Source organism: Arvicanthis niloticus, chromosome 4 (assembly GCF_011762505.2).
Source record: "Arvicanthis niloticus isolate mArvNil1 chromosome 4, mArvNil1.pat.X, whole genome shotgun sequence".
Classification (NCBI taxonomy): domain Eukaryota; kingdom Metazoa; phylum Chordata; class Mammalia; order Rodentia; family Muridae; genus Arvicanthis; species Arvicanthis niloticus.
The window spans coordinates 37,125,864-37,138,313 of NC_047661.1; the positions used below are offsets into that span (position 1 = coordinate 37,125,864).

The 12,450-nt window shown below is 46.8% G+C and overlaps 1 protein-coding gene across 2 annotated transcripts in view; it reads right to left on the reverse strand.

The window, feature by feature from the left end:
• The window catches only part of Frem2 (FRAS1 related extracellular matrix 2), a 131,827-nt gene extending 122,279 nt beyond the window's left edge, over positions 1–9,548 (reverse strand). For both annotated transcript variants that reach the window (XM_034500651.2, XM_076932361.1), the window contains exon 1: positions 4,136–9,548. In XM_034500651.2, the coding sequence (XP_034356542.1) occupies positions 4,136–9,269 (5,134 nt within the window). In that variant the 5' untranslated portion in view covers positions 9,270–9,548. The remainder of the gene's footprint in view (positions 1–4,135) is intronic.
• Between the last annotated feature and the right edge of the window lie 2,902 nt (positions 9,549–12,450).

Consider the following 12,450-nt stretch of genomic DNA (forward strand, 5'->3'; position numbering starts at 1 on the left):
CAAGCATCTTTCCTAGCAGATAAAAAACTTCTGAGACTTTTTTTTTGCCATTTTTACATGGCAAGTAAACCTCTGTTGAAGGTTTTTAAGACATCAAATGATCTCATGAATCTTAAAGTGAAAGAGCCAAGTGGCTTCATCCACTCACCAGCATCTCCACTTTGAACTGGAGTGAGTCTCTGAAGGCTAAGAGGCACTGCCCCTGCACAGCCCCCTGCATAACCCCATGCACAGCCCCCACACAATCCCTGTACAGCTCTTCCCCTGGACAGTCCCCCACACAGCCCCTACACAGCCCCTGCTTGGCCTGTTAATTCTAAAATCTCAACTTATGATCTGTCATTTATCAATAAGGAATGGCCAGGACTCTGTTGATTACACATCCTTATTGTACCAACCATGACAAACTCTTTTCTAATCTTCTTACCTGCTCTTAAATTTTGTTTGAAACTCTATTGGCACTGCTTAGAGACAATGATGATGGTGGTGGTGGTGGTGATGATGACAATGCTAATAATAATAAGTGGGTGGAGAGATGGCTTTGGCTAAGAGCACTGGCCGATCTTGCTGACGACCATTGTTCAGTTCCCAGCACTCACAACTATCTTAACTCCAGTTACAGATGATCTACCACCCTCTTCTGCCTTCCTTCGGTACTGCATGCATGTGGGTGACATACATGCAGGCACAATACATACACATAAAAGAAATCTAAACAAAAAACTTTCATTAATTAAAAATAAAGCTCAGAGGCTGGAGAGATGGCTCAGCAATTAAAGAGCACTGGCTGTTCTTGCAGCAGACCCAGGCTCCACTCCCAGCACCCACACAGTGGCTCACAGCATTCTGGTAACCCCTGTTCCCACGGAGCTGATGACCCCTTCTGATCTCCACAGGAACCAGGCATACAAGTGGCAAAGAGACACACATGCAAATAAAGCATTCATACCATAAAAATAATATCAAGCTATAAATTAAAATAAAATAAACCTCTGTTACACAACATGTTTTCTTTAAAAATAGACAGTAAGAGGATTCCATTTGAAATAAATAGCCGCTTCAAAACTTTTCATTTTCCCTATAACTTTGTTAACACTAATTCATGATTTCAAAAGGAGTCTCTTGATGACAATGTTGTTATTCTACAGGTTCCTCTGAAAGCAGAAACACCTTGTAAATGTACATAAACACTACCTTCCTTAAGCACAAAGAGAATACATGGATAGCTGAAATGTTTAACAGTAATCTAAGAATTAGATTTTCTTCTGATTGCTATATTTAATATATTTATTTCATTGATCTATACAACCAGCTCATATTTCCTATTTTAAACAAATAGCCCCAGTAATCATAGTTGGTGTAAACAGAGTGGGGGGGGCCTTGTGCCTTTGTTTATATTGTGCTTGACAAATACAAACAAAAATAATTTGTTTAACAAATTATTCAACAAAAATACCAGTATGTGCTTGTTATTTATTTGTTTTTATTTTATGTATAAAAGCACTTTGCCCGTATGTACCTAAGAACACTGCCTGCGTGCCTGATATCCAAAGAGGCCAGAAGGGGGCATCAGATCCCCTGAAGCTGGAGTTACAGGGGGGGTTATAAACTGGCCATGGGAGTGCTGGAACTGAACCTGGGTCCTTTGCAAGAGCATCGGACACTCTTACCAGCTGAGCCACTTCTCCAGCCCCATTATGTACTCATTGAAGAGAAAAAGAGAAAGTTTATGTAGTTGAGACAAGGCTTCAGACCTGGGAGCAAAAGGCGATGGTGTAGGCGAGACACATGGACAAAAAGCAAAGTTTGAAGCAAAGAAGCCGACTACTTCTGCTCGTGAACCTTTCCTGACAATGAACTTTCATAAGTCTTCGGAATGAAAATACAAAATGTCTCTCGAGGGCCATTTAGCTCATCAACTTAGGAATAACGTCTCTGGCTACTTTTGATCAAAGGGTTCAACTCCATTAAAATACAGTTTCTCTTATCCCTTCCTGATAAAGCAAAATAAAAAACAGACTGCACACGCGCAGGCCCTCCCCTGCCCAACACCGCTTTCATTCACCCTCCAGGAGGATCGCCAGCTGTGAAGGAGCCATCTTTAACAACTTATCTCATCTCCATAAATAACTGAGAGGAACCAGACTCTAGCCTCAACTTGTTCAAACGAGGGCTGTGTGACTGAATAGCGAGCGTTCCTCCTTAGAGTCTGGGTTTGTGTTAAAATGTGGTAAGTTCCTTTAAAATATAGTTTTTAAAACTGTTTTTTTTTTTTTTTTTTTACCACAAAACATAACTACTCTATAATTACAAAGATAATAAAACTTAATTGTGGCAACTCTGTGAAAACCAACAAAATTCCTGGAGTAAAATAGCATACTTTAAGGGTTCAATATATGTGGAATAATATGGCAGTATTTTGGAGCTGTTGAAATTGGCTTGGAGAATTTTAAAGAATTCATTTGCATATCTTCTTCCCCCCTCCCCCTTTTTAACAACAACAAAATCCCTGTAAAAACACTCTGTTTGGGGGTTGGAGGAGAGATGAGATGGAAGGGTTTCTACCCTCTAATACAGTTCTGTCCTCTCTAGGAGAACAAACCAGCCTAAAGCTTCGGGCTTCTCTGCCAGAAGCAATCTACAGAAAACTCTACCCAGCCAGCACTCACTCTGGCGTTTTCCTGTCCCAGCAGGCCCGAGATAGAAGCAGGCTCTCAGCCAAGAATCAGAGGCTGAAGTGTGAAGCTGTTGGCCAGCATCAAACAGAAAAGTAGATCTCCTCAACACAACAACGGAGTCTATTAAAGTGTTTGTTGTCTAAGAGCAGAACATAGTAGCAGGAAAGAACACCCCCGCTGGGATGTCCTGGGGTTACACTCCATTTCCACCCCAGAGCCCGAACAGGAGATCCAGTTTCCATTCTGATGCTGAGATTTCCCTGAAAGCAACACAAATCCCTTTGTAATGAAAGTTGCAGGGTCTGAGAACAGAGCCTCAACTTCCCAGCTAGCCGCTGAAAGACTTCTCCCTTGCCTCTTTAAGCAGCCTGGCAGAGGTCACATGCCCCTAGGTTCCTGACCTCCTCAGAGCCTGCTGACCCAAGGGCCTCAGGAACGCAGGTGCTTAGGGCAAGGGATGTCTGACACTTTGCTTAGGACACCGCAGAAAAGGCTTTGAAGAAAAAACGAATTAGAAACAGTGAATGAAAAATAGCAATGACATAAGTAATGATAATAAAAATAACATAATAGCAAATATAAGAAAAAATAAACAGTAGTAAGCAGTAATAAAATCAGTATAATAATAAAAAACAATAATGAAATAATTCCCTCCTTAGATGATTAACCATCTTTTCATACTTTCTGAACTTAATGAGATGGATGACAAGTTAGCCAATGAATGAACACATAGTTTTCTTGCACATCATTGTGTGCTCACTGTTTGAGTACACCCCCGTGCTGTGTCCTGTTACATGAGATATAATTTTTAATAACTCTCAACAGGTTGATTTATCTCTTGTGTCTTTGAACAGCTGTCTGCCTGAGTCATGAACCAGTAGAAAATATTTTTAAAGTCTCAAATAAATACAAATGAATATCATCTGTTAGTTACAAAATTCCCAATAGCCACAACCAAGTTATCAACCCAGTATTTAAAAATAAAAAGGTAATTTAGAATTTAAAGGTACTGTGTTTGAGTGTATATTGATAATGACAACCAGGTGATGTATACCACACGTCTCTCTTTAGGGCACTGAAATGTTCCGAGGACTGGGTGCAGCAGTGTACCAAACAGGATGGCAGGAGACTTGGTGACACGAAGCAGCATTAGAAAGTCAGCCTCTGTCATAACCCCCCAAATTCATGTCTTATCAGCATATCTTGCCACAGTTAGAGTACCTTCCTATTCCCTCTGACAAAGGTTACAACACAGCACACAACACGTGGAGGTGTTTCCCAGGACTGGGGGTATCTGTGTGCTCTCCTCCCTTCTCCCTCTCTCCCTCTCCTCTCCTCTCTTCATTGTCCCTTTAACTCAATCCTGATGCTCTACTTATAAAGTTTAGGGACCCACTCATTCTCAAGAAATAGAACATAGCAGGGCTTTGGGTGTGAGAAGGAGAAGTAGAACATACCTTGGGTAAACTGCGTGACACTGTGGTTTCCCTGGCCCAGATTGAGAAGGTAGCCATGTTGGGGGGCTTCTGTCACAATGAACCGGAGAGAAAAATGCAGGCTGTCTCGATCCTCCACTTTGAGTATTTTGCTGGTGATCACAAACCCCAAATGGCCAGTGGCCAGAGTACGAAGTGTAGAAGCTCCTTTGTTCACCACAATCTGGGGCACACTATTGTCAACAGGTAACACCTGGATTTTCATCACTTGAGGTCTCCTAGTTTCAAACACTGTCTCAGGAAAAACATAGAAGTCCGAGTGGGTGCCATCCGTCACCGTGAAGGAGAAACTGTCTTCCGTGGATTCGGTGCCATCGTGTTTGTAGCTGATTAAGTTTTCATTCAAGTCTTGCTTGGTGAAAACCATGACAGATCTGGTATTGTTAAAGAGGAGTTGACCGTGAACAGGGACCTGGGTGACGATGAATTTTAGGAGCCTGTCAGGAGTATCTCTGTCTTCCACAGTGAGTTCAAAGGGGGTGATCAGCTTACTTTCACTTTCACTGACCACCAAGTTGTGGATGGTGACCACTGGCTTTTTGTTGTCTACGTCGCTGATTGAGATCCGGAAAGTTCGGAAGACAGGGTTCCTGCCATCAGTGACTTGAAACTCGAAGCTATCCATCTTGACCTCATCCTCAGCTGTGTGTATGTAGTAGATTTTGTTACCAGCCAGCTGGAGCTGAGTGAAAGAAGTGATGGACAGTCCCCTTCGATCCGTGCACTCCAAGTGACCTCTCATAGGAGGCCTGGTAATGGTGAAAACTAAGTTCTCATCAGGACTGTTCAGGTCGCTTGTGCTTAGCAGGTCGGTTGTCAGAGTTACTTTGCCACCTTCTTTCAAGGACACACCCTTACTTACCACATCAGGGAAGACAATGTCCACACTACCAACAGACACGTAAAAGTAGCGATCTATAAGAGCATTCGTTCCGTCCGTCACATCAAACTTAATCAGGTCTCGAATGCCCTCTTGCCCAAAGTGGACATATTGAATCAAGTTCCTGTCCACTTCGTCCTGGGTAAAATTCATGCCTAGCGTGATATTTTCAAAGACACCTAGAGGTTTTCGTCTCTGTAACAAGCCATGCCCTGGTCCATAGCGAATAATATAAAGCAGTGATTTGTCATCAGAGTCTAAATCAGTTGCCATTAGGATTTTGTTGTTGATAACTTTGGTTTCCCCAATTTCTATTTCTAGCCCATTATTGATGGTCATTCTGGGCGTCTCATCATCGACGGGGATGACCGTGATGAGGACCGTCTTCTCCACAGAGTGCTTGCCATCGGTCAGCTTAATCACAAAACTGTCCTCTCGTGTCTCGGAGTCATCGTGCTCATAGATAATGCTGGAACTCTCTATAATCTGGTCCAGGGTGAAGCTTTCAACCAACACTGTACCATTGATCAGCTGGTTCATGAAGTGACCGTGAGTCGGAAACCGGGTAATGGTGAACATTAAATCATCCCGGGGAATGTCTGCATCAGCAGCATTGAGGATGGGCGTGTCCACCACCAGACTCATGCCTTCCAGCACCATGAATTGCCTCATGAACATTTCTGGCTGCTCGTCATTGGTAGGAATGATCACAATGGGGAAAATCTGCCTCTCGGAAAAGTTAATGCCGTCAGAACAGCGGAATATAAAGCGGTCTTCGACAGGCTCCACTCCTCTGTGGACACTCTGGACATAGTTTATGTGTCCTTGCCTGAGATCCTTCAGCGTAAAGGCACTTATGGCAATCCCAGCTCTTGATTTCTCTGACCCTGGTGCTGGAGAAATGTTCTCTACATAGCCCGAGGTTGGCTGGATGACTATTGTGCACAAGAGGTCATCCTTCAGGGAGTCCTTGTCCTCAGCACTTAGGTGGCTCAGGCTTATCAAACCCTTGTCACCTTCCAGCACTACAAACTGCTCACCAACAGAAATTTCAGGGGCTTGGCTGTCCACAGGGAGGATGGTCACCCACACAGTGATGCCCTGAATGACACTGCTACCGACTCTCCATTCTTGAGACATAGCCGACAGACTCAGGTTAAAAGAGTCTGCTTTGGGTAACAGGCCTATCTCACCACTGGTGTGAGCGTAGACAACAGAGCCCTCCAGGATGTCTCTCTGGGTGAACTGCTCGGCTGGAGCTCCATTTACCAGGATTTCCCCATATAAGGGTGGACCTTCCAATAGGAAAGTCAACATTAAATCATCAGAATCCTGGTAGGTCCCCTTAATGATATTGGCAGTGACTTCGGTAGCTCCATTCTCCAAGACGTCTAGATAGGACTCCAGAGTACCAGCAGGAAGGACTGACATAAAACCTTCACGGTCCACTGGCCGAACATTCACTCTGAGAGTGATTGGTACCACATGGTGTCTGTCGCTGACCTCCAAGGAGCAGCTGTCAGTCAAAGATTCGTCCCCGCTATTCCAATAGGAAATTCTGCCATGCTTTATGTCCTCCAAATGGAAGTATCCTCCTACATCCAGTGGCTGTCCAGAAATTTGCATGTGGCCATGTTTGGGGGCCTGTGTGAGAGTGAACGAGATGTGGGCCACATCCGTGTCAACGTCATTCACATGCAGCTCAGTCTCACGCAGGATGTGGTGGCCCTTCTCCTCAACGGTGAAGCCAGTGTTGACAATCTCGGGGGGCTGGTTATCCACAGGCTGCAGGTAAAGGGTGAAGGTGCCAGGAGCCACATTCCCAGCTCGATCTTCTACTTGGAACTGAAACTGAGCGACCCGGGCTGCTACTCCTAGCTCCTGACCTGGGGGCCTGTAAGCAATTTTATGATGATTGACCTGGGCTTGGGTAAAATGGGTCACCACAACTGACGGATTATCAGTGAAGACCAGAGTGCCCAGTGGAGCCGGAAAGTGGTTCTCATCTGTGTCCGTAGGGGGCTGGGTCACTGTGTACTGCAGCTCTCGGTCATCTGTGTCCAGGTCGGTGTAGTGAAGCCACCTTTTCCTCAATGGTGTGAGCTGGGATTCCTGTACCACCATCCGAAGGGGACAGCCACTGCCCAGTTCTGGAGGGAGACGATCCACGGGATGAATGCGTATTACAAACCTCTGGATCCCAGACTGATTAGGGGGGTCATGATTGTCTTGGACTCTAAACATAAACTGGTCCATCACTGGCCCAGGGCTGTGGGGCCCCGAGTGCCTATAGAAGAGCTTTCCTTCTGTTATATCCTGTTGCCGCCACTCTGTCACTACTCGCTCATAGAATGACCCCTGTTTCTGCCACAGACCCTGCTCTTCCTGGGGAGCATGCATTTGGCGGAGAAGCAGGTGCCCTGAGCTTGAGAAGGGTGGTGACAGTACAAAAAGCAGCTGAGAGTCATCTGAATCCATATCAGTTGCACTCAGAATCAAGGGTGGGATGGGTACAGTTTCACCCTCGGCCACTGTCAGCCCGGTGTTGGCATTCAGGACAGGTGGCTGGTCATCCACGGGCACTAAAGTGATAGGAAACAGGAACTGGACCTGGTGCCTGCCTCCTCCGTCTGACATGCGCAGCACCAAATTGTCACTCAGCGAACCGTCTCTGTCATCATGCTGGTAGACAACCTGGCCAGCTGCCAGCTCAGCCACTGTGAAGGACTTGGGAGAAGAGTCACTACTGGGAGAACCCAAAATAATAAGGTGGCCATGCCGGAGCCCAGCCACCACTTCCAGCCTCACAGCTTCTAGGTCATCTTCATCACTGATGACCAAATTCTGGGGTCCACTGCCTACAGAACCCGTGAGCGGCCGATATTGACCCTCATAGAGAATAAGGCCAGTGTTTCGTGTGACTACTGGAGCTAGCGTATTCATAGGTTTCACCACCACCATGAAGGCGAAAGGGTCTGAGGCTGCTCCTTCTGGGTCCACTACTTCCAGCTCTAGTTCAAACAGACGCTCGTGATCTGAGTCTTCAGAGGGAGGCTGGTAGGCAATCTTCAGCAGGCGCAAATCCCGCTGTGTAAAGGAGGAGAGAGGCAGGCTTCTGTCATCAGTACTCACCAAGTAGCCCTGCCCAGGCTGGAAGGCAGAGGTGAGGTTGAAAATCAAAAGGTCTGGGTTGGATTCAGCATCCTCTGCTGCCAGCATGTCTGGAGTGAGAGCAGTCAGCACAAACTGGTCCACCTCCATCATCATCATGGCCACGAAACTAGGCTTGGGTGCAGTGTTCTCTGCTCCTCCCCGGATCCTCACAAGTACTTGGAAGTGCTCACGTTTTAAAGCCGGGCTGCCCACTGGAGCCCCTCGCGAATGTAGCTCCACCACCATAGGCAGCCAGTCCCTGTTAGGTGAGCGACTGGGGGCTGTGTGGCGGTAGCGCACTTTCAGCTCCTGGAATGCTTTACAGTCCATCAAAGGGGTCTCGGAGGTCCCTCTCTCTCCTGCCCGTCCCGGGACCTGTGGGTAGTGAAGGAGTTCTCCATAACGAGGCAAAGCACTCAAACCTGACAAAATGCCCACGCGGCACTCCTCGGTCTCAGGCTGGTAGGCGAACTCTAAGCTCCGAGTGTCCAGGGCATTGCTGGTCCCTAGCAGTTCTTCCACGACCAGAGGTAAATTCCGAGTCACAACCTCCAGCTGGGTGAAGACCACTTCCACTTCCAGGGCCAATGGCAGGACTATCGTCCCTCCTGGAGCATCATAGCGCAGCTGCAGCCGGACGCGGTCGCGGGAAGGGCTGCGAGCACCCAGGTGGGAGTAGCGCACCTCACCCGGGCCATAGTCGCACCCAAAACGCTTAGGACTCAAGCGGCCCGGCCGCTGGGCCAGCGCGTCGTTGTCTAGCACGATCACTGTGCAGCGGTCTCCTGGCTGCACCTGCAGCACCAAGTCACGCAACGGATCCAGCCAGACTTCTCGACCAAACGGCACACGGAGCCCGCGGTTCGCCACCACTATAGCTTCCTCTGTAGGGACCCCCGAAGTCCCAGAGAGACCCGGGGACAGAAGTGCTGCGCCTGGGGCAGCAGCCTGTGTGGAGACGAGGATTACCAGTGACAGGAACAGCAGCAGCAGCCTGGGCGTCTGTGTGAGTATCGGCTGGAAGCTGGAGAACTTGGGTGTCCTGCGAGCGCGGGTGGCCATTCCGGGAGTCCTTGTGGTATGCAGGTTGCCGGCGTTAGAGTTCGGACAGTTCTCCGGGCGAGTATGCAAAGCCAGTCTTTGCAGGCTCCTAGAGAGCCCGATGGGAAGGGCCGGGAACCCGGCGCGGCGTCCGCGGGGCCCTTCCCAGTGGCAGTGCTGGACCAGGAGGATGGCCAAGTGCGGCCGCGCGGTCCTCCTTGGAGCCACAATCTAAGGTACTAAACACTTCCAGCGCGTCCGGGACTTGTAGCAGACAGGAGCGTCCCTATCCCCGGTCCCGGGACTTTTACTCTTTGAGGGAAGGAAAACTCTCCCTTTGCACCCCTTAACGCCAATTCTCCCAGGGGGCCAATCGCTGATCGCTGGAGGAGGTTCTGAGCCCAGGGTTGGGTAGTGACTGCTGTCAATCAGCTCCCAGGCGGGGAAACTGCGCAGAGCTGCTCTGAGAGAGGTGCAACAGGTTGGTTGGAATGGAGGGGCGCCCGGAGCTGCTTGCCTAATTGCCCTGGACTTGAGACTGCAGCTCAGCCACCAGTCTGCGCGGCTCTACAGACTCATGTCTTTAGGTCTAAAGATTAATGCATCTCAGTCCCCTTTCCTGGTCATTGAAATCTCTCCCAGGATGGCCACTTCTTGCTGAATCTTCCAAAGTGCGGGTGGTGGGGGAGAACAAAGTTGAACACCTTGTTGTTCTTGAGTTTGTAAAGGAACCCAGAGCAGTTTGGGAAGACACTGGAGATTTTCAAACGGACAGGGGATTAAAAGCCAAACCTACCTAGCTAGAGCAGGTTGCAATCCCCACCACTGTCACCACCCCAAGCCTCCACACCCCACCCCCGTCCTCGCTGGTTTTCCCATATATTAGAAATGGACACTGTCAGGTGGATTGGTAGGTTTTTATGAAGCCCCTCCTTTGCAACCAAAGTTCACAGAGTTAAAGTGAGAAGAAGCATTCGGGTGTGTGAGAAATGCAGTCTGATCAGAATCGCCAGTCTCCTACCAGAGAAGTTCCAGAGATTGTAGCCCCAGGCTGTCCTAAACTACCACTAGCTGGAGAGCTGTCACTGCAGACGCTCTGTTCACCTCGAAGTATTTAGACGAAGTGCAATCTAAACCCAGTTGTCAGCGGCACATTTTTGTTTTTCACGCTGAGAGAATTGATAAATACCCGGAGGGCGAAGAAAGGTTTAGATAAAGCTCCTTTCAGCTAGCCCAGATTGAAACCCCAGCCTGAGCGCTTCCTGCCCCCTTGTGTTGGTTGGTCAGGTTTCATCCGTATGCAGATTCCCCGGAAAGCATTTTCTTCTCCCTTCCCTGCACCCAAACACCCTCACAATCAAAACCCAGTCGTTTTCAATGGATTTCTGGGCAGTCTTACTTATCATGTCGAAATATTTTCCCCTATGAAACAAAGACCTGGGATAATATCCGTCTGTCCCCCTTTTTTTCAATTAGACACCGAATTTGGGAAACGGTGTGTTAAGAATTCTTGTAAATTTCAGTCTAAATGAAAGTCGTAAGATTTAAGTGTAGTGAGTTTTAGGACGAAATGAACAATCATTTTAACCCTTTCTGCGGTCAGTTTGCCAGCCTCTATCTCAGGAGTCTCAGGGGGCCTTTTTTTTCTTTTTCTTATTCTTTTTTTTGTTTTGTTTTGTTTTGTTTTTTTTTGTTTTGTTTTTGGAGACAGGGTTTCTCTGTGTAGCCCTGGCTGTCCTGGAACTCACTCTGTAGACCAGGCTGGCCTCGAACTCAGAAATCCGCCTGCCTCTGCCTTCCAAGTGCTGGGATTAAAGTTGTGCGCCACCACTGACCGGCAGGAGTCTGACTCTTGACTATGTATTTACGTGTTTCAGGCCAGAGCACTAGTTTTATTGCTAGATTTTGCTGGCAAATATCTGATTCTATTCCAAGAAGCGCACTGGCCTTGGAGGATCAGATGTGGAAGGTTCTAAAAGTCTTTTGAGAAAAAGCGAGGCATTTACACAAACAAACTGGTGGAACTTAGGAGAAGCTCCTCCTCGGTGTTCTGTGCTTTGTACTGTTGGGGAGCCCTTAACTCCTACTTACATGTCGGTTTATTACAAAAATAGAAAGGACACGGCCAGCACTTGAAACACATGAGAAAATTCCCATCCAACTTCTGGCCCGTTTCCAGTTGTCTGTGATTTAATAATTTTATGAGATTTATCACATTGATTTATGGAATTCAAATGGCCAAGACATGAGAATATCCCATTTTCTGTTTGCAAGTGCATAGGAAGTGGGGTAGATTGTCAGTTTCAGAATAAAGGTCTTTCTGTATCATGTTCTAAATCCTACTTAGTGAAAAGGATGTCAAACGGATGCCATGTCCTTACTCAGTCTGTGTGTGTGTGTTGCTCACGTGTATGTGTGTGTGATCATGTGCATGTGTATGTGTGACCCTGTGTGTGCGTGCTTGTGTGTGCTTTTGTTTTTGTGTGTGTGTGCGTGGTGCTCACATGTATGTGTGTGTGCTCATGTGTGCTCATGTGCATGTGTATGTGTGACCCTGTGTGTGCGTGCTTGTGAGTGCTTGTGTGTGCTTTTGTGTGTGTATGTGTGTGTTCTGGTCTGACTGAAAGCCACAGCCTGACCTCTGATGGTTCCCAGTGGCTCCAGGCTTTTTCCTTTCTTCCTTTTAAAGTCCAACAATGTTTGGTTTGCCAGCCGTGATAAGATCAGTATTTGAAGTATGGTCAGATGCCTGAAGGGTAGTGTTCAATATTTTGTTTTGTGCTAAGAAAATACAGGCTTAAGTGATGGAATAATTCTTTGGAAACATTTTTAAATTAAAAATCTTAGTTTACCTTTTTAATCAGACAGCTAGCAATACAGAGTTGCTCAAATATCTTTTATATGGATGATTATTGCTGAAAATGGTAATATATTACATTTTTGTCAGAGAGAAACTATTATTGATGTTTTGAGTAGCAGTTCAGCATAAAAGAGATCTGCTTAAGTTAGCAGGGAAATGTCATTTTAAGGAAAATGTTCTTTATCTTAAAAGTGATAAGTTAACAAATACATTTTTAAAAATCTGGGTTTAATTCTTTAGCTCTCACTTCCAAATTCAAACAAAATATTCTTTAGGATGCATTCTTACTTTTTTTTTACTTCTTAGAAAATTCACACAAAAAGTCTCTTCAAAACAACAAAC